This window comes from Glycine soja, chromosome 6, assembly GCF_004193775.1.
Source record: "Glycine soja cultivar W05 chromosome 6, ASM419377v2, whole genome shotgun sequence".
NCBI classification, from domain to species: Eukaryota; Viridiplantae; Streptophyta; class Magnoliopsida; order Fabales; family Fabaceae; genus Glycine; species Glycine soja.
This window is the reverse complement of record NC_041007.1, coordinates 10,854,517-10,876,991: the sequence shown is the minus strand read 5'-3', so window position 1 is coordinate 10,876,991 and position 22,475 is coordinate 10,854,517. Positions and strand designations below refer to the sequence as shown.

Below are 22,475 nucleotides of genomic sequence, written 5' to 3'. Positions count from 1 at the left end.
TTTTGTTAACTGAGATTAAAAGTATTTTCAAGTTAGATTTGACTACCAACTTATTTTTCTATTTTAAATAAATTTTATATGAATAATCTTAAAAACAAAGTATTGATAAAAAAAACTTTACAACAAAGTGTACTCATAATGTTTTTAGTAAAATTTGCACAAAAAAAAAAAATATTTAATGAAAAATATAACAATTAATATATCTGGAAAATATATTTTAAAAAAACTTAAATACTTTTTCATTGCTGTAATTTATTTATTTTTTTTCATTTTTGTTCCTATAATTTTTTTAGTCCTTGTAAAAAATGTTTGTTTTATTTTTCAAAATAACACTTTGAATAGTATAAAAATGTTTTTAACAGTTAAAAAAAGAGTTATATAAATCACTTTAAGAATGAAAAAAAAATTGTAAAAACTAAAGCAGATTTTTTTTAAAGAAAAATGAAAAAAAAAACTAAATGGTATGAATGAAAAATACATTTAAAATCTTTAAAAAATAGTAAATTTATTTTCAATATCAAAGTAAGCTAATTTAAAAGCACACCCATCTGCATATCATCAACCGCTTACTATGTTTGGTCATACGCTTGATAACTTTAGATCAACGTTAGGGTAGAAGGTTCAAACAATAATTTTTGGTTTTTTAATTTGTCTGATTAGAAAATGTAAGAATGCAAGACTTGTTGTTTTTTTCACGTTAAACACATTCCATTCTTTGTATCTTTTGCCTAATCGTGGATATGTTGTTAACAAATGTGTTTCCAAACATGGAGAAAGACGCACCTTGTTAACCTACAAACAGATACAGGTGCCGTGAAAGAAAATAAACAGATACAGGTGCATTTTATTAGTGTTGAATGCAACAAAATTCATGGATACGTACTTCTCACCTATTTCACATGTAGACGGAGAAAAATAATGTATAATAAACAACGTAATGTAGTTAAAAAAATAAAAACAAATACCAATAACATTTGAGTGAAAAACTAAGATGTGAAAGATTTTTACTTGAATACATTAGATTACATTGCTGATTTTTTTTTATACTCTCTTGAGATCTCTCCAATAAATGATTTTTTTTAAAAAAAATATTTATTTTTCATTAAATGCCTAATAAACTAATAATTTTGTTTTTGAAATTTTTTTAAACCTTTAATGAATTAGTAAATGTTGTTTCTTGATAATTTTTTTCATTTTTAATTAGTTTGAATTAAAATAAAATTTATTAATTTATCAAAACTAAAACAAAATATGAAAAACAAAAAATAAAATTATTTTTTATTAAAAATTCAATATAAAATAAAATTTTATTAAAAAATAAACACAAAAATTAAATATTTATTAGAGACAAAAATATATTTAAGAAAAAATATTAATAACACAAATGACATGTGCTAATGAAGTTTTTACACGAGTGTTTCATGAATCATTATTCTTAATGAAAAAAAAAGAATAGATTTTCTATCATAAAAAATAGATTTTCTTTTCTCAATTGCAAGATCAGATTAGAAGAAAAGTAAACATAATAAACTTGATGCTGTTATAGTCACATGTAAACTGTGTTAATGATAAGTTGATATATATTTATAATCGTGCAATCACATAATAACTTTACTTTTTAAAATGAAAACTAGATTTCATTCAAATTTAAATTCAAACCTTTCACAACAACAAGAATTAATTGCACTTTAAGTAATTTATTAATGAATAAAAACATATACCCATGAGTATTAACTACGGGGTCAGAGTTACAAAAGCTCTACGTACGGTCATTTTTTACGTTTTCTTTTTTCAAATTTTAATTTTATATTCTTTCGAAATTGCAATTGGCACAAGAACAAGACAGAGAGGCAAGGGTAGCAGAAAGAGAGAGAGAGAGAGAGAGAGAGGGGATGTTGCGTTTTGCGCTCACAACACAAGCCTGCGCAGTGTTCTTCTCCCCCATCTCGTTTCTTGGGCCATAGCCATCACCAATACCAATGAACGTGTCCTCTTTTCCTGTTTTACCCTTTCCGACCCTCTTATAGTATATTTTTATTTTTACACTGAAAATGAAATGAAAACGGGTTTTCTCCCTCCCCCGACTTGTTCGCTTTTTTCACTTTAACTACATATTCACGCACATATATATTCCCACTTCGTATTTTCGTTTCTGCTCATTCTGCTCCCTCCCTCGTCTCATCGCAACGCAACGATATGCTTCTTCTTCCATCAACACCCTTCTAACTGATTCTGATCATCAACACAACCCAACCCATGTAAGCCTATTTTTCCTTATTCCTTCCTCCCCTTTATTTTTTTTCCTTTAAAACTTGTCGTCTCCTTCCAACACTTCCTCTGCCAAATCCTCTTCTCTGTTTGATTTCATTTTTTTTTTTACCGGTTTTTAATTTTTAAGTGTTTTCCAATTTCCATGTACCCTTTTATTTTTATTTTGTGGGGTTCATTTTGATTTTTATGTTTCTTTTGAAAAGAAAAAAAAAATCTCATTTTTGTGATTTCTCCGAAGCGGTTTACACTTTACATTCCCAATTGTGGAATGTAATAAGACCAGGTTAAATGGTGTGGATTGGGATCTATGTTGGATCTCTCGGTATTTGTTTTTATTTTTCTTATTAAATTATTGTTTATCGTTGTTGTGTGGTTAATAAGTGAAATGTATATTTTGGCTAATATTGGTTTCCGTGCTGCTTTTTCATTTTAAATGTGTAGTTCATGATCTGGGTGGCTTCGTCTGGAGAGAGAGAGAGAAATTGGATTTTGACACATTCCCAGGTCTTAAAATGCTGCTTCTTTGAGAGGGGTTTCATGGGTTGAACTCGGAGAATCATGGGTAGCTTCAGCGAAGACGAGGAATGTCGGTTTTTCGATGCTCAAGAGGATGTTGTTGTGTCCATTGCAGATGATGAAGGGGTATCCAATGGTTTTGATTATGAAATGTGGATTCGGAGTCCAAGGAGTGTGAGTGAGCGTAGGGGCACGTTTATGAAGAGGATGGGACTGAGTAGTGTGGATTTGGTTGCCCTTGAGAATGAAAACTCAGTAGATGTGTGTAGTGTTGAGTGTAAAGAGGAAGTGATGGATAGAGTAAATGTTAACAGTGGCGCTGTGACCCGAAATTGTGTTATGGAAGAGGAATTCTGTTCAAGCAGGACATCAATGTCTTGTTGGTCTAGGGAGAATTCTTCAGGGGGGTTTGGTATAGTGGATAACTCGCCGTGTCAAGATGGAAATTTGGATCAGGAGGGGCTGCAGTGTAGGGAGATGAGTGAGGGAAGAGATCTGGATTCAGATCGGTCAGTGGTTGCAGAGGAACATAAGGAATCGGAGAATGCCTTTAGGGAAACGGATGCTAATGTTTCTGTTGGGAAGATGAACAAGTATAAAAAGGGTTGGCTCAGAAGATTGCGGTCGATAACGTGCATGCTTAATAGGCAAGATGAAGGTGATAATGGGAGAGAAGAAGGTCTTGGTGAAATGTCAGGAACTTGTAGGCTTCAGAAAGTTAAGGTCCGTCAGTCCAAGAAGCAAATGAAGGAACTTTCGGCTCTTTACATTAGGCAAGATTTCCAAGCACATGAAGGTTCGATTTTGACCATGAAGTTCAGTCCTGATGGGCAGTATCTTGCTAGTGGTGGTGAAGACGGGGTTGTGCGCTTATGGCAAGTGGTTGAGGAGGATAGGTGTAATGAAGTTGACATTCCAGAAATTGATCCATCCTGCATTTATTTTACTGTAAATAATCTCTCTGAATTGACACCACTGTTTATGGATAAAGAAAAAATAAGCAAACTGAAGAGCCTGAAAAAAACATCAGATTCAGCTTGCATTGTTTTTCCTCCTAAGATCTTTCGGTTGTTGGAGAAACCATTGCATGAGTTTCGGGGGCACAGAGGTGAAGTTTTGGATCTCTCTTGGTCAAACAATAATGTGAGTGAATGTCATCAATTCAGTAATTTAATTTAATAAACTAAGCATACACTTAGGTATGAATGAAAGTTTGCAGAAATTGATTTGGTTTTTCATCTTCTTGGATGCAGTATCTTCTGTCATCTTCAGTTGACAAAACTGTCCGTCTATGGCAAGTGAATCATGACCATTGCTTGAAAGTTTTCTCACACAGTAATTATGGTGCGCCTTGGTGCATTTCTCTTCTTTTCAGGCTTCTTGAACTCTTATCCTATAATTTGTTTTTATCATCACAAACTGTCTAACAGTTTGTTTGTATTTGATTATGTATTGTAGTGACGTGCATACAATTCAATCCTGTGGATGATAATTATTTCATTAGTGGATCTATAGATGGGAAAGTGCGCATCTGGGCAATTCCTGATTGTCATGTTGTTGATTGGATTGATATCAAAGATATAGTGACGGCAGTATGCTATCGGCCTGATGGGCAGGTAACATTTTTTTAAACCAATTTCAATTCTATAGAGACATAGACATTATAGGAAATGTTCTAAGATGAATGACGTTCTTTCATATAGGGAGGGATCATTGGCTCCTTGACTGGCAATTGTCGATTTTATAATGTATCAGGTATCATCTTTTTTACATTTATCTTAATATTTTATTTTCCTCAAGTTAAACCAGTTAGGTGTTATTTGGTAGATTTCCTAATGATTGCGAACAAGTTAATTTTAAAATTGTGCTAAACTTAATGCTATAAATTCATCCACTTATTTATTTCTTAAATGTTTGATTCATTGTGCTGTTGAAATGTAGTTGTTAATTGGCAGGATGTTGGGTTTATGTTATTAAACTACTGATTTTGACAGGAAGTAATGATATTATGTATGCCTTGAAATGCCAATCAAGTTATCATTGGGATGTTATGACTATCATTAGCTATATTACAATGACAACCGCATAAGACTTTAGGGCCATTAACTCTGCTGATTTTCATTTTTGCTTGAACCAGAGAATCTCTTGCAATTGGATTCCCAACTATGCTTAATTGGTAAAAAGAAACTTCCTGGCAGAGGGATAACTGGGTTTCAGGTATTATATTTTTGTCTTTTGCTTCTTATGCTAAGTGAGTTGTTTTATATTTTTTATTTTTCTTATGATTTTTGTGATTTTCTATATGAGCTAAGTTTTTGTGATAAACTGATTATCTGTTATTCATTTCAGTTTCTTCCACAAGATTCTAACAAAGTTATGGTCTCCTGTGCTGATTCACAAGTCAGAATCCTTGACGGGCTTAATGTGATTGGCAAGTACAAAAGTATGTTGTTTTGTCTCTAACTACTACATTTATTGATATTTTTTTCGTTCCCCAGCAGGTCTTTACAACTGTGACTCTTTTAGTTCCTAAAAGCTTACTTTTTATTAATTTGAATTATATTTTATTTTATGTTCTGTTACTAAGATTCTTTTGTATTTTTGTTTTAGGCCTTAGCACGGGGAGCCCAATGTGTGCATCAATGACTTCTGATGGGAAACATATTCTATCAGCATGTGAGGACTCTAATGTATATCTATGGAATGTTAGTCAAGAAGAGTCTAATCCCTTAAAAGCTAAGAAGATTACGTCTTGTGAGCGGTTTTTCTCAAATGCATCCGTAGCAGTACCTTGGCATGGTTTGAAATCTCAAAATATTGAAATCGAACATCAACTGGATGCCTTGGATAAAACATCATCTCAAGTTATACAACTCAGTCCACCTGCTTCGTTCTCTCTGAGTCAAGAGTTCTTCTTGGAGTCTTTTCCAAAGGGATCTGCAACTTGGCCAGAGGAGAAGCTTCCTGTTTCAAGCCCCAAGGCTAAAGCATCAGTGATGCGTAAATCCGAATACAAGTTCTTGAAATCTTCTTGCAAGAGTACCTCCTCTGCTCATGCGTGGGGTATGGTCATTGTCACTGCTGGCTGGGATGGTAGGATAAAATCATTCCACAATTATGGGCTACCTATACCGGCTTGAAATGAAGCGACTTTTCCTACACTGGAGAGTAGAATCAGGATTCATTGCTTTTACTGGACACATTGTCCTTGGAAAAATTACATGCTGCAAATGTTCAGTGATTTAAGAGCGACTTTAAAATTTGGCAGCATCGGTAACAAAAATCCCGGTTGAGGTAAAGATCTCAAGCAGGAGTCGCAGTTTAGATGCGTCCTGAACACTGGCTTTTTGGAGGGTCCCCTTTCAGATATCAGGGAATTTATAGTGCTAATCGGTTAATGACAAGTGGTGGCACTATCATGGTTCTAATGTAACCCTGCTGGAAATTAGCAAGTGGCCAAGGTTTTAGCTTGTCTTGGCACCCAGTCTAAATTGCCTTTAGCTACACAAGAATCTGCTGGCCCCTAAAAGAGATGCAAAGTCATGTGTTAGGAACTTGGGAGAGGGGCCTATGAGATATTATTTTGATATGTTGTGGGTCTATTATTTTGCCAAAAGATGAAAGGAGGAGATTCAAGAGCTAGTGGCTCAAGTTCTCACACTATGATGAAAATGCTGGGAGGGTGATGATGATTTTAACTAAATGAATCTCTTTGTCTGCCAATCTTCCCGTCCAACTCATGGTAGGGCCTTCTTGTGCCTGAGGTTAATACTTGCAAAGTGTGGTGAGGATGTTTGTGGCGGTCATTTCTGTTTTTTAGAATAGGTGCCTTTTAGCTGCCTGTTGCTCCAATCATACAAACAGTACGAACAACAAATCCGGTTGCTTTCTGTTTAGTGGCTTCCAGTCTACTTGACTGTCACAGTCTATGGCAACTGATGATGCAGTGCTGCTGACAATTATTATTACTAACAAACATTCTGAGTATGGTCTCAATTTTAGGCTGACACCACTTTTTTTCCTTCTTTCTTTCCTTTTATTTGAGTTATTATTACAAGTATCTTATCTTTTTCTATTTTGACACAACAATACTATCTCCATTTTGTTGTTGGCAGATATGTAAATTTGTAAACTTGTGTAAGTAAAATTTTGTTGGCTTAGCCCAATGGTTGGTGGAAATACAAAATTAAACATGAGTTCTTTGCATGGTGGCTCTTTTATTAGTTCATGTTTGGAAAACCGGAGACTCCCACTCAAACTTGAGTTTGAAAGTATCAAAGGAGTTTCTTTTGCAAACCTAAGTTTGGGGTCTTCTAACGGAAACCCAAACATGTGTTTAGTGTGTGTTGGAAAGTAAGTGGAAACGTGAAAAATCTCATTCACTTGAAGTAATTCGAAGTAGCTTCAGAGTTTTTGGTCTTTGCATGTAGAGTGTGTGGGTCGGCTCTTCAAGCTAGGTTCCTCAACATGCACTAAGTGTGTTTGGAATTGTGTTTATACTTAATGTTACAACGTGTTTGGATAAGATTTTGGAGGCTCGTCGGACTTCAATTTTCATGTCTCATCAAAAGTCACTAATCCTGGCTTTCGCATCTTCTAAACACTAGACCTAAAAAATTACATTAATAACGTATTTCCAAACAAATGCTTAATCAATGATGATGCAAAAACTATTATTGATAGTGTTGTAATTGATGTGCGTTTTTCCTTCAGTTGATATGTCTCAAGCTAAATAATTTTTTTGAAATTTTGGTTTTAATCATGTTGAATGATATCATGGGATTCATATAGTTGATCCAACTAGTTCTAGCTTTTGCATTTTCTAAGCATTGGACGTGAAAATTACAATAATAATATATTTTCAAACACATGCTTAATCAATGATGATGCGAAAGCTACTATTGATAGGGTTGTAATTGACATGTGTTTTTCCTTCTGTCTTAGGCTAAACTATAATTTTGAAAGTTTGGTTTTTAATTATGTTGAATATTCATATAACCAATCTTACTTAATGTAAAAAGACTTTGTTGTTGTTGACGCGATTTTAAACATTTATTTACCATGTGTTTGGATTGGTGTTAGATACAACTGATTCATATTAATGTCAATGTTACTAATTGTTATTTCGTTTTTTCTTGTATTGGACATCAAAATTTAATAATATTTATATTATGAATGTCAAAACAAACACACTTAAATTTATTTTCATGATTTTATATACACATATTCAACGTAAAATTAGGGTTAAAATTAATTTAGATACCTATTTCGATTATAAAAATGAACTCTTATGAATACTTGTATCAACATCAAAAATAAAGAGGCTCCTTAGACATGAAGAAAAGATAAACTTTTTTCTCGAAATATTCAATCCTTCAATAAGCGAAAGGCCACAAACATCATTGTTAGTCTCTAGAAATGCCACGAAAAAAGTGTAATTAATATGTTACCTACTTTTGTGAAGGGACTTGAAGGGAATAAGTCACAAAATTTCTAGCCAATTAGATTTCGAAATAACTGATGGGTACCTTTGTCCCTTGTCACAAAAACTACCGCGTTGGTTTGTCCTGGGCTCTAAATTATAAGGGTCTCTTTTGGTTTTGATTGCACACTCTTATCATATGAGGTCTATGCTTAATTCAGTTCTGTGCTGCTTCTCTGTTTTGTGGCTAGAGAGTCAGAGCAAGTCTTTTTAAGCAAAATATATCTTCCCACCTCCTATTTTGATGTATGAGTGAACATCCTTGGTTTAACAAGTATTGAAAACACGTAGTGACTAGCAAAAAAGTAGACTATTTTCAAATTCACCTGTTCAAGGAGAGCGATTCATGAACACGGCCACAGAATGTTGATGCGATGTTGTCTGCCATGCATTTTAATACTCGAATCCGTCCAATTTACTATGCTATTTGCCATTTCAAAAGCAATATACTTTGTTATTGGAAAAATAGGATGTGTGATGCTCACATGAATGGTACTTATCATTATTTTAATCTTTTTTATAACTGATTAGTAGGCTTTATTCACTAGTTCTTAAAGCTGGTGTTTGGTTTATTTCTTGTTTCTATTTTTAGGGGTCCTTATTATTTTTTTTATTAATAACTCAAACGTTGCACTACTCTTTACTTTTCTTAATTTAAAAAATTTAAAGAGAAAATAATGATGATAATAATAATAAAACCTTTTTTTTAATCATTTTCTTCACTATATCTTGATTACAGGAAACAATATAAAAATGAAATTTTGGTTATAATAAATAAAAATTTGTTAATTAAATAAAAAAAATGCAACTGTAAATTCACATGTTTAGTTTCCCATTTCAGGTCAAGGTCAATGGACACAAATTCTTTCTCAAGAGATTTATAACAATTTGTATTCTTTCTAAAACAAAAAGAATTAACTTTTGTTATTTCTTTATTTTGACTTAAAATTTAAGATAGATATATGTAACCAATGCATAACCAAAAATACAACATGTTTCTTTCAGATTACATTCCTTTTCTTCACGTGAAATGAAGAATTATTATACCACTTGTTTACCTTTCCTATTGCACACACATGTATATAAATCAATAACAGTTCATAACTTCATAATGAACTTAAAATTTTAGTGATTAAAACATAAAGTTTTTATTTGTTTATAAGACTTATGCTTACTAGTAATACATATTTTAAATGTAAGAAATCAATAGCTCCGGGGCGGTGAAGAATATCATTATATTAAAGGGCAACTTGCAAAAGAAAAAAAAAATCAGGAAGATAAGCATCTATTCAAAGGAATTAAAACCTTATTATATATAGGAGCATTATTTGGAAGAATATTTATGTTCTGTCTTGGTTTAACCATTCAAATAACATATTCTATCAATTATATAGATTTCTGACAGAAAAATGCCTTTTGTAGCGATGGAACACTCTGTATGGCCCATAATTGTGATGAATAATATTTAAAAAGGAACACAAGCACCTAAAACATGATGTGTTCATTGAAGAAAAAGCGTCTTAATACATTTTCCATACCAAAAACTTTGTAGAGGAAACAGAAGATGATCAATTAATGAAACTCAATGGAGAAACCGTAAAGCATAAACAGGCAAGCCAAGTCAAAAACACATGGTACTGAACATTATGAGCACATAATAGACCCTGGAAAGGAATCGAATCAATGACACAACAAGGGAGAGAAAAAAAAATGAATGATTAATTTTAGGAGGAGTGTTGGGGTTTGCTGGAATCTTAATCAAACGGGTTTGTATTTTGTTTCCCAAATTATGTATGCTTATTCTTTTGTATTTTTTAATGTGTGACAGTTTAACCTTTTGAGATTAGGCCAACCAAGCTAGTACACAGTGTTACCCACCAAAGAGCATTGGTGCAGAGAATCAAATGCTAAAAGCTGTGTTAATCAATGAGGAAAAGACAAAAAGCATAACTTTGGATTAACTTAGCAGAGAGACATGTTTCGTTAAAAATATGCATACACCCGACAAAGAAACATGTAACAATTGTTTCCGCTCTCTCCATGCTGTGCATCATGATTATAGTTAGTTAATTGTTTGATTACTTTAATCAACGCTTTGGATTTACTGTGTAAAAGTATATTGAATATTTATTCTTTTCATGTCCATCAAGTCATGAATGTATGAGAAGGATAGTTATTAATCTTTCACTAAAACCTGTTGAACCCAAAAGCATATTTAATGAAATGAAAATGAATATCGGTATACATTTTTTTTCTCCATTTTTATTTTGTGGATTGAAGAGGGTAATTCGGGAAACCGCAATTATGTTGACTATTATTATTTTTTAACGTTTATGTTGATTATTGTGGGTATTAGACTAATAAAAATGGTTTTATGTGAGGAAGGCTGGCTCGTGATTCAATGCTACAAAGCAGTCTGGTGTTATACTAATCCTTGTGTAGATTGGTCGTTATCATACCGCTCGTTTCTCACGGTATATTAATGCGGTCGTTATTTACTTTTACTAACTCCGTTACGTGAAAACAGTCCCCCCCATATATGTTCAACTCTTTCTATTTCTTGTCACATCACAGCCAATTAAGATCCTTGATTTATGCCTAGAAATCGTGCTGTAATAAGCAAAACCATTTCTAATCAGACGTTAGGTATGATAATAGAACCTATATATTAATGGATTACTGATGTTTTCGGTTTTCATCCCATTTTTTTTTTTTTTACAAAATTTTACTTAGTTCCTAAACAAAATTTTAGTAATGATACTTTTTTTCTATTTTTGTCCCTTCTATTTTTTTTCCTTTGTTAATAGTTTTAGTCCTTCCTATTAAAAAATAAAAGCTCTTACATTTAAAAATGGTTAACCAGTGATGTTTTACTATTGAAAAAAAATAAAAGCTCTCAAGTCTAATGTGAAATCTTTGTAAGATCTACTACTTTTTTTGTTTAATGTTAACCTTTCCATTCATAGAATAAAATAAATCTTGACTAATTCAGAGTTCGACCGAAAAATAAGCAAAATTCGATAAAAAATTATTTCCGTCATGAATCAAACTTGAATAATACTCGAATGATTTAATTTTAACTTCATATTAATCATTTGTGTCAAATTACTTGATTACCAAAAAAATATTTAAGCAACTCAATCAACAACAATTATGCATCATGATGTTCTCATATCCGATTTTGATCAAGTTCAATTGATTTTACTTTGCAACACTAGTTTTGAGGTTGACCAAATTAATCTGTTAACTAGTTTCTAATTCGATTGCTCGATCCAATTCAATTTGGACTACAATGATTTTTTTAATGCAAAAAAAAAAAACTTATGTATTGTATTGAAACTTTTGTTTTAAAAATAATTTAAACTAATATTGGTGATAAAGAATTTTCATTACATAGTTCTTTATTAAATTTAATGAGTGCTTAAATTGATTTTTCATTTAAAATAATTTATAATCAATTTTTTTGCCAAATATGTTCTAGATATTTCTTTGTAACTACGTGTTTTTGTATTAATAAGTTTTCATTTAAAATTTTCAATATTATTATAAAATTAATACAGTAGAATTACAATAGTAGGGGGAGCAAAAATAAAAAAAAATTTAAATTGTCTTAAAAAAACATTTAAATTGCACTTATCTTCTTGAATATTTGATTTGACATTAACACTAAGTCAAACACAAGTTTGGCACCCTCAAGTTGAATACATTGGTCCCTACAATTCTGCAAATGTTGGATCTATTTGGTCTCTAAAAATATAAACATAATTACCTCCCTGGTGTTAGGTGTTAACCTTGTTGATATTATTTAAAAAAAAACAAAAAAACACGCTACTTGTATTTGTAATATTATTTTTTTTAATCTTAATCCTCTACTTCATTAATAAAAAAAATTATAATTAATATGAAGTTTAACGAACAAAAGTTATTCCTATAAAAGATAAAACTTAAATAATATTCAAACAATTTGAAATATTATTTGAAATAACACAATGGCTATATTCGCATGACCCGTAAAGGAAACCGATGGCATTCGACTGACCAAATGCAAATATAAAGGTGTGTTCTATGTGTGATACAGTATGCTTATTTTTTTTTTATTTTTTTTTTGAGAGGACAGTATGCTTATGTTACATCCACCAAGTGTGTTTGATTTTTAAAATAACTTATATTGACAGTACAAAAAAAATATATTATCATCGAATCATTTACTATGTATACTAAGATAATTGACTTTTTCAATAATTATTTTAAAATTTATATCTAGAATTTTTTTTGTAACTAATTGATAATATAAAATTATTTAGAAGGACAATGTATTAAAATTAATATAAATTTATTTAGAACGGCATTTGATGATTCCTTTTATGCTCTTGTGGTTTGTAGGATGTCATAAGAGGAATCAAATGAACGGAAGGTACAATTGTCAAAGTTAATGCAACCTGCTATATATAATTAAGTGGTGCATAGTCTTTACTTGGACCACAAAATGTTCCTTTCTTATTAATGCCATTTTTTTCTTGACAGTTGACAGGACATCAAGAAATGTGAAAAGTATGGTCATGGTGAAGCAAAATTTTATACCCAACATGTACGAGACAATTTTCATATCCACCACTTATATGAGTCTTAGTATCCAATTTATATTTAATGGTAAGTTTTTAGTAATATGTATGAAGTCTTAGCGGCTATTGTATAAATAAAAATTAACTAAAGGCAAGCTTTGTTCTATGCATATGCAACAGTCGTTATGGTAATCAATTTAGGAGAATTGATCTGGTACCAGTTGTGAAAGTATTACCCACTTGCTATTAACTTTGAAGAAGAAAAACGCTCTCTTCCACCTTGAAAGGCAAAAGAGGTTCATGGAGTTTAAGCCACGAAGAAGTAAAGGTTGAATCATTTTTGTTTGTTTATTTGAAAGAAAAAAAAAAACAGGATGAGGACTTCATAAGAATGAACACTTATAAATGATAATTCCATAACCAGACTCTGTAATGGAACCCCAAGCCATGAAATCATGAAATTGTTTGGAAAGCAACTGTTATTGGAAATGTTTGAATTATTTGTAAAAATGAAATAGGAAAACTAAATAAATCTTATTTATTACAAAAGAAATAAATGCATTGTAACCAAAGAAGATATAAATACAAAATTTAAAAGTAATTTTATTACATTATATTTTATCAGAAAAAAAAATTCTGACAAACATTTTGTTGTTAGCTTTTTTGCATGGACAGGTGTGCTTTCCACCACTTGGCTGTTAATTATTGATAGGGGGGATTTCAGTACCCTCAAGGGTCTGTTTGGAAGAGGAGAAGAGAATGAAAACGAAGAAAAAAAAAGAAAAATATTTAAATTAAAGAAAAAAAATGAAGATGTGAAACCCATATTAATTTTTGAAAATTTTCTTTCATTTTCTCTCTTTTCTTCTCTAACCAAACATAGGGCAAATGTCGTGGACTTTAGGCGGCAAAGATAACTCTGGCGAGCAGTAGCAACACCTCTGAGTGGCTGAAGCTGAAAAAACCTGCACATACATTCCAATGCCCAAATCAACCAATATAGAAAATATGTAAAATGATACATAGATGTTTTCCTAAAGACATGTGACGCCATGTATAGAGGTAAATGCCAAGAATAATGCTTAATTGATTACCTTGGGCCAAGTGGTAGGCCCATAATGAGTCTAAAACAAGTATCAAGTAAATCTTTAAGTAAGCTCTTGAATTTATATGTTTACTTAAAAAAAATGTTGAAAACATCATTTTCAAATTGGTTAGATGTTAATTTCTTAAAAAGGCCATGTTACTTAGAGTTTAATTCATCCAAGTTATATGTTCAAAATACAATATTTTTTAAAACAGGGAAATTTGAGTTTGAAGTCTAAGCCAGATAGCCAAGACAAATGAAAAAATCGTTAAGGGTCAAAAACTGAAGATTTTGAGTGAAGCATTTAGAAGTACCAAGTCAAATGGCTGTTACCAGCGATTATGGATAATACTTGGATCAGCCAACATAGTTGGGATGTTGGTTCCTCCTTTTTGATGCTTCCTCTCCCCCATTTTAAAAAAAATATATATACTTTGATCAACCATATATGAAAAGGTTATTTTAATGCATTATAAAATGACCCTAAATTATTTATTTCTAACCCGTTCATTTTATTGCTTGCTCTTTTATAAATATGGACACAGATTTCCCTTCCACCACTTGATTGATAATTAATTATAAAGTAAATATCTAGCTTCGAACTTGAATTTTGCAAGCAATGCCATTTACTCATTGAATTCAATGAAACAAAGAAAAAAAGTAATCTCTAAATTAGTAAATCATCATTCACATTCATTTCTCCATTGAGTTTAATGGAACGACATTCTACACGTCACATTAAATACTTACATGAAATGTTATGTATAGTCTACTTGATATGTTTGTGTACAACTCATGTGCATAAACTATTTTGAAGAGTTTAAAATTAGATGTGAAAAGTAATAGAACTTTTAATTGAGTCATTGAATTTGACACTCACTATTATAAAAAAATAGTCCTTCGATTTATATTTCATCATTCACATAAGTCTAAATATTAACTTGTGTTTGTTGTTTTTAATAGAGGATCATAATAATCACCTTAAATATTTTCATAACACACAAATGAAATGACTTTTGCAACTAAAAATATGAACTAGGTTTTATATCTTCATATTTATTGTGTCTTAACTTTGTGTTATGCATGACTATTATATTTATCTATGGGTGCAAAGTAAAGACACAAAGAATATATAGTGTATAACCCTAGTTTCTAATTATTAGAATAAAAAAGATATTTCATGAGTACACAAAGATACTCAAAGTGCCAACTAGCACAGTCCATTAAAGATAACAAATACAAATTGATATTTGGACTAATGTAAATAATGAAATCAAACTTAGGGACTATTTTTTATTTTCATCAACATTTTGTTCAATTTTTGCATTTTGATCAATTTCCCACACTAAGCTTGTGCATTTGTGTTTGTAAGAGATTAAATTCCCATAAATCATAGTTTATTTTTGCAAAAATAACAATGAACAATTTTTTAAAAAAAAAGAGCAGATGTAACCTAATTAAAATAAAATCATGAATTATGAAGGGGTAGCTCGAATCACCATCTCCAGGATTAATTGGGAATTCAACAATACAAAGTTATCATCCAATTTTTGTATTTTTCATCAATGTCATTCCCATCCAAAAATGACAAAGTGAACAAGAGGAGCATACATATATTATAATTACATATTGACATAGGGATGGAAGGAGAAAAGTGAAAGGTTTGAGGGAGAGATGAGATTACCTTGTTGCAGGGTCAAACGGTGGAGAGATTGATGCAAGAACAGCGCTCCAAAGAAGCAAAGAAAGCGATGACAACTCGATTACAGAAGCCAAATTGAAATCATCTTTGTGGAATAGTATTTTGGAGGGAAGAAAAAATATGTAAAAAGTATAGGGAATTAAAAAACAAAAACAAGAATGAATAAAAATATGTAATATTTTGGTTTAAAAGAAATAGAAAAGAAAAAATAATAAAAACAAAATACTTATGAGATTATTCACTATTGAATGATTAAAAAAATATAATACTCCGATTTGATTCTCAAATTTTATTAAAGTACTTAATGGAGTTCTTATATATTAATTTTTTTAATAATTAATACTGTCATTTCTGATAATTTAGACTAATTTCGTTAATTGAAGTTTTTAAAAATATATGAATTAAACTGAACATTTGAAAACCAAATTGATGATTAAGTGGATTAAAAAAGGATTACATTGTTGGGGATTATTAATTAATAAAAATGGGAGAAAAGAAAGAAGCAATGATGTGGTGCCACGTGACATATTTATCCGCGGATAAAGCATTGGCGGAGTGGTCTGGAAGCTCCAACACTGAAGTGAAGAGAGAAACAATGGCCAATGTTTCAATTCCACTCCCACGAAACGGTTTCTCCAAACCCAATTACTCGACAAAACGCCCATGTTTCACCCCTTCAGCTTCAACACTCAGAATTTCTTGCTCTGGTCCAACTCTTTCTCTCTTATTTAATTTGTTGTATTATATGATATAAACAATGCTTATTGCTTAGTAATTTGCTTCATTCCAACCTATCAATGTGCTATCTAAAATCCACTTTTAGTTATCGATCTCCACATCAAAGTTATCTAGAATGAGTAGTGTGCCTGGTGTTTCGTAGGAGTGGCTGAGTTTGATGGATCTCATCAGAAAAAAGGAGGTTTGTTTAATTTCAATGGAATCAAGGGCGTGGCTTGTGGTATTCTTGCAGCTTGTGCTGTTACTTCTGCTGCATTTCCTGTTACTGCTGCTACTCAGGTTTTAATTGAGCTTAAAATTTTAAATGCATTTGCTAGGATATCTTATTTTGATCTATGGAAGTTCAACAAAGAATCATATAATAATTAATTGACTGCTAGGTTCTTGGGGTTGCCTGACTTGCTTGCAGTCATGTAATTAAACTTCATATTTTAGAAAGAAAACTGCTGGGATTGATATGCCTTGAATTCCCAATATTCACTTTTAAGCTCCCATTTGCAAACACAAGTTAAAGGAGACCACTTGTTTGTTTGTTCATTAGTTGCTTTGTGGAACTGTCAAGATGATCGACTAAGGTTGCAAAAAATGAAGTGGTTTCTCTCTCAATGTATCTTTTGATTCCTTTCAGTTAACATGATATAATCAACATATTCGGTCGTTACAGCTGATAAGGTGATTTTTCTTTGGTTACCTACTTACCATAGGAAGGAATGATGGATAGCTTATGGTTTTGAGGATGTATGATGATTGATGAAATAGTTAAATTTTGTTGAAGGCAACAAATATGTTCAAATTATAACACTCAGCTTTTGACATGCTAGGACACTTGAGGCAAACCACACTACTTTGTTTGGAGTATGGTTCCTTCTATACGTGGGGTTTGATTAGGAAGCCTATTACAAGTTTGGTTAAAATTAGACTATCTTCAGAAACATTTCTCTCATTATTCTGATGGTCTTTTGAATAAATCCTAAGAGCCTCACATTGATGTCCTTCACAACTTTGCAGATTTGACTTGCCTCGGGGAATCACAAGGCCTATTTTCATAATATATTCTTCTTTTCTTCTCTGATAAAAATAAAATTTTCAAATTATTCAGTTTTAGTAACGTGTCATGTCAGTTATAAATGTTAGCAAAAGTTTAAATTTGTGAAAGACAAATGTGATTTACACATGTCTTCAAAAGAAGCAGTTGAGGAGAGAATGCAACACCCACTATGTTTTCCTTGCAGAGGCTTCCCCCATTGTCAACTGAGCCCAATCGCTGTGAGCGTGCATTTGTTGGCAACACAATTGGTCAGGCAAATGGTGTATATGATAAACCATTAGATCTCCGGCAATGTGATTTCACAAATGAGAAAACCAACCTTAAGGGGAAGTCCCTGTCTGCTGCACTCATGTCAGATGCTAAGTTTGATGGAGCTGATATGACAGAAGTTGTAATGTCAAAGGCTTATGCTGCTGGTGCCAGCTTTAAAGGTAACAGTTTTTACTTGTGCAAAATCAACTAAATGTTAGATTAGTTTGTCACTTCGTCAGCCTTTATAGATGACAAATTTTAAGTTTTCCAACAATCTTACTATCCTGAACATTTGGGCCATAATATTTATGAAGAATATCCTTTTTTTTAGAGCAATCTACAAGCTAGAATGGTAAAAGATATAAAACTACCTTGATATTATTCATCTTTCACGAAACTGGAAATCTGTTTGATTAAGAGATGTTCTGATAATTATCATGGAGCTTATGTCAACCTGTGGAGCGTGGAATGACTCACCTATATTCATTCTTGAAAGTGTTCTTCCCCAAACTTTAAGGAATATGGCGAGCTTGTGGATATTTTATTGAATAAAGTTCCAATTTCCAAAATTGCATGTCAACATGCTATTTGCCAACTAGACAAAACAATGATCCAAGGATATTTTACAGGGGTGGACTTCTCAAATGCAGTCTTGGACCGTGTGAACTTTGAGAAAGCTGATCTTGAAGGAGCTATATTTAAGAACACGGTATTGTCAGGATCCACCTTTGATGATGCTAAGCTGGACAATGCAGTTTTCGAGGACACTATCATTGGTTACATTGATCTCCAGAAACTATGCACAAATAAGACCATTGGTGATGAATGGAGAGTTGAACTAGGATGTCGATGAAAAGCAAAGTCTTCACTGTCTTCTATTTCTAGTATGCTGCTATGCTATGACATGACACAAATATTTTGATGAGGGTAACTAGTGGATGAATGCTACGTCCAGAATTAAATTCAATTCCTTGCTTTTCCTGTATGATATTGTATAACTTATATTATTCCCTGTGATTTTAACATACAAATTGAAGACGCTGGTATAATTAATAATTCTACTTGTATTTTTTTTACTATATCTCGTTGATTCTTTCCAACCTTGTTAACTTTTCAGTCTTCACCAGTCACCAAGAAATTGTTTATTAAACTTTATTTTGTACTATTACTAATATCAAATTCAAATATCAATTTAGGAAGCATGGTTTAGAAGCAAAGGGCAGACTTTTCGTTTACAAGAACATAGGTTACAACTAAACTTAAAGAATATGGTGTTGTGGAGTACCCTCCGGTGGTATTATGTCATTCAAATATTGAAACTTGAAATTTGCAAGACATAAAATAATTGTTTTTATTTTAGGGAGTTCCCGGCAGCAACCTAGATGGAGCTTGACACCGGGCATTAAATCTTGTACTTGCAGAGCCTCTTAGGAGAAACTAGAGTCTAGAGATATAATCCTTCAACGGTTTTCTTGGTTTTTGCCTTATATATGGCCATGAGGCTTGCTTGGGTTCCCTGCGTCATTCCTTGTGAAAAGGATAGGTGACCAAATGTTCGAAGGCTTAGGTGGCATGATTGGAATTCTGGGGAAGGGTTGTTGTAGACATCTCAACATGTTGTGCCTACAATCTTGAACTCTCATCCGGTTTTGCTTTTTGATCAATAGAGCCTGCTCATGAATCAACTGATTAGCTTCTCCCTCTCCACAGTGTTGCCATTTGGGGGAGAGTGATTGGGAATCAGATTGACCAAGATCGATTAAAAAACATAAGAGAGAATTAATCGTTCCTACATGTCCTGCACTAGCTCATGATTTATGAATGTGTACCTCGTGTCTTTGATGGGTGTAGTCATCCTCCATCATATCTCTTATTGTTGCCAATGCCGAAAGTGTTACCTAGTGGGGGTCCAAACATTTTTCGTGGAATAAGAAATACTTTATAATATTTTTACAAAATAAAAATATTATAAATTTTTACATGACAAGAAAAGTCTAAAATATTTGAGGCAATGGAAGAAAATAGAATCAAATTCAATTCAGTTTAAAAAATAAATAACCTAGTTGAATCTTTTAATTTTTTTTTAACAAAGAACCTTTTAAAGTTAAAGAAACCAAATTGAGTATTTTAAAAATAAGAGAATCAAATTAAATCTAAAAAGTAAATTAGATGACAAAATAGTAACTAAACATAAAAATTAAAAGGATAAAGTAAAAAAATTAATATCAATTTATTCTCTTTTTTTTATTTCATATTTTTTTATATACATTTTAAAAAAAGTTATCTTATGGGACTAATTCTTATTTTTTGGGGGGACAATTTTTTTATTACACATATATACAAATAAATAAATAAAATCTTGTGAGAGCAATTATTCCTACACCCCCAATTAGGAATGAGAAGGGGTGGGTCGGGACGGATTATTCCATTTGCGTCCCTACAAAAGGTGCGACGGTCTCAAGTTTATAAAAGGCAAAAGTGAAAAAATAAAACCCAATTCCATCTTCATTGGATTTTATCAGTTTGGAGAAACTCGTAGGAACCCATCTCACTTTTTAAAAAAATTATTTATTCGTATACTTTAAATAAGCCATAGATTAAGTTATTAAATATATTTTAATTAAAATCATTATATATAATTTAATAAAAACAAATAATGTAAACATATTTAAAAATTAAATTATATTTTTTAGCTAATGTATAATTTAATTTTGTTATAATTAATAATATAATTATAATATCATTTATTTAACTATTAAAATAATTATAAATAATATAGTAGGAAAATAATTATATAATTAGCAATTACATATAATATATATATAATAATGGAATCATATATAAATATATAACTATATTATGAATAATTATAACAATATATATAGTGGATGGGACGTGGCAGGAAGTAACGTATCCAAACATGAATCTAACCTGACCCCTGGTTAAAATGATTTTTTCCCATCAAAATAAGAATGGAATCAAATAAGTATCCAAGGATTTAATTTTTATTGTTATGTCTACCCAAGAATTCCCCGGTGCCCATAAAACTTTAAAACTCAAATAAAGTTTGAGAGATAAAGAGACAACATATCATGTATAGGCAAAGCCAGGTCTCAGGGTATGTATGGCCTTTTCCTTCTGTCATAAGGGATAACTTGATTGTCTTTGTCTTACTACTAAGTATTAGTTGAGATCCTAAGATTTTTGGAGATGGCTCTAGTGATCAGTTATGGTGGCAGTTATAGGTTAAGCCCTTACCATTGGCCATCCATATATATTCCTCAAAACATATGCAAAGAATATTTGGCTTCGATTGAATATCTAATATTAAATGGAATGGAATAAAAAGATTGGAGAAAACAGATTAAAAATATTATTTATTGTTTAGATATTTTATAATGAGTTAAATAAAGCTTCTGCTCCATTATTTAGACATCATATGGAACGAAATTTTTTGTAATTATATTATTCTAATTTAGTCTTATTTTAAATAATAACAACTAAAAACGCTAGAGTCCAGGATGCCTACGAAGTCTCATTATCAGAGTACTTTAATTAATAAAATTTGATCTATAAATGGTGCACGATGCATGCAAATGATAGGATGAATATGTCAGCAACCGAGCAAGAACGACATTGTTGATGCGTCCAAAATTGTTTGGTATAACCTGTGACACAGACCAATAATGGTGAAAAACCATGGCCTAAACTCACATCAGCATTAGCCAATAGCCAACAACAGGTTTGGCTCCCTCTATGAATTATATGATAATTTGGATTAATACAGCTTGTGTTCTCTCTCCCGATAAAATCATGCACCACTTCGTATTCCAACTATACTGTAAAATGGGCAAAATTGTTATAACAATATGGGTGATTTTTATTCCATTATAGATCTCTCAAATTAGAGAGACAAAAAGTTAAATATTAAATAAAATAAGACGAGAGATACATGCAAAGAATCATCTTATTATAGTTCAATAATTTACACTAAAATATCATTCCACTTCACTTTATATTATCTTGTACCACCACTCCAATGCCTTTATAAGTGAGGATGCTTGCTGATAAGCTTATGCTATCACTATTGGTCAATACACAATTTAGTGACCAACTTATCACGACATATTGATGTCCAATAGACTACGCTGTTAACTAATTCAGAAATTTATTTACTCATTACTTTTGTATATTTTTATAAATAAAAGAAAAATTAAAAATAAAATGAAGTGTAGATAAATAAAAAAATACTACACAAACTAGTGTGTCTGTCCGTATTTTTTAATTTTTAAGTAAGATGTAAAAAATTTAATATTGTATAATATTTTTATTTATACATTGATGTCTATTATTATAAATTTTATTTAATTTATTTTTTGCTTAATACATGCCATTTCATAAATTTTCCTGATTATTTTATTTAAGTATGATATTTCTTAAACCTTGTGAAATTATTATGGATGATAAATTTTTCCTCTGAATATTTCAATTGAATCAAATAAAGTATAATATCTATATCTAAAGAGATAAAAAGGAAAAAAAATAATGTGATCAATTATATGATAAGAAAGAAATAGAAATATGGAAAGTAAAAAGTGAATAAGTACATAGAGGTGGTTCGCCGTTGTTCCGTCAAAACCCAACTAAATATTTTTAAAAGAAAAGTAAAATCTTAAAAAAATATTAAAAAACACTAATTCATTTCCTTTTAAAACAGCACTCATTTTTACTTTATATACATTAAATATTAATGGACAACAGGGGTTAAGTCCACGGATCAATCCATCTTATCCCACTAATCCAAGGAATTTAACCTA

At 31.3% G+C, this 22,475-nt stretch overlaps 2 protein-coding genes across 2 annotated transcripts; both read left to right on the top strand.

Moving 5' to 3' along the window:
- Nucleotides 1-1,855: 1,855 nt before the first annotated feature.
- LOC114415576 (WD repeat-containing protein 44-like) lies at nt 1,856-6,993 on the top strand. The gene is made up of 8 exons (XM_028380343.1): nt 1,856-2,258; nt 2,713-3,930; nt 4,041-4,131; nt 4,246-4,403; nt 4,491-4,542; nt 4,925-5,004; nt 5,137-5,230; nt 5,398-6,993. The coding sequence occupies exons 2-8, from the start codon at nt 2,830-2,832 to the stop codon at nt 5,925-5,927; spliced, it is 2,106 nt and encodes a 701-aa protein (XP_028236144.1). The 5' UTR covers nt 1,856-2,258; nt 2,713-2,829; the 3' UTR covers nt 5,928-6,993.
- A 9,172-nt stretch (nt 6,994-16,165) lies between these two features.
- Nucleotides 16,166-18,737, top strand: LOC114415575 (thylakoid lumenal 17.4 kDa protein, chloroplastic-like). The gene is made up of 4 exons (XM_028380342.1): nt 16,166-16,327; nt 16,501-16,637; nt 17,591-17,837; nt 18,288-18,737. Exons 1-4 carry the CDS (start codon nt 16,216-16,218, stop codon nt 18,509-18,511), a joined length of 720 nt encoding a protein of 239 aa, XP_028236143.1. The 5' UTR covers nt 16,166-16,215; the 3' UTR covers nt 18,512-18,737.
- The last annotated feature ends 3,738 nt before the right edge of the window (nt 18,738-22,475 follow it).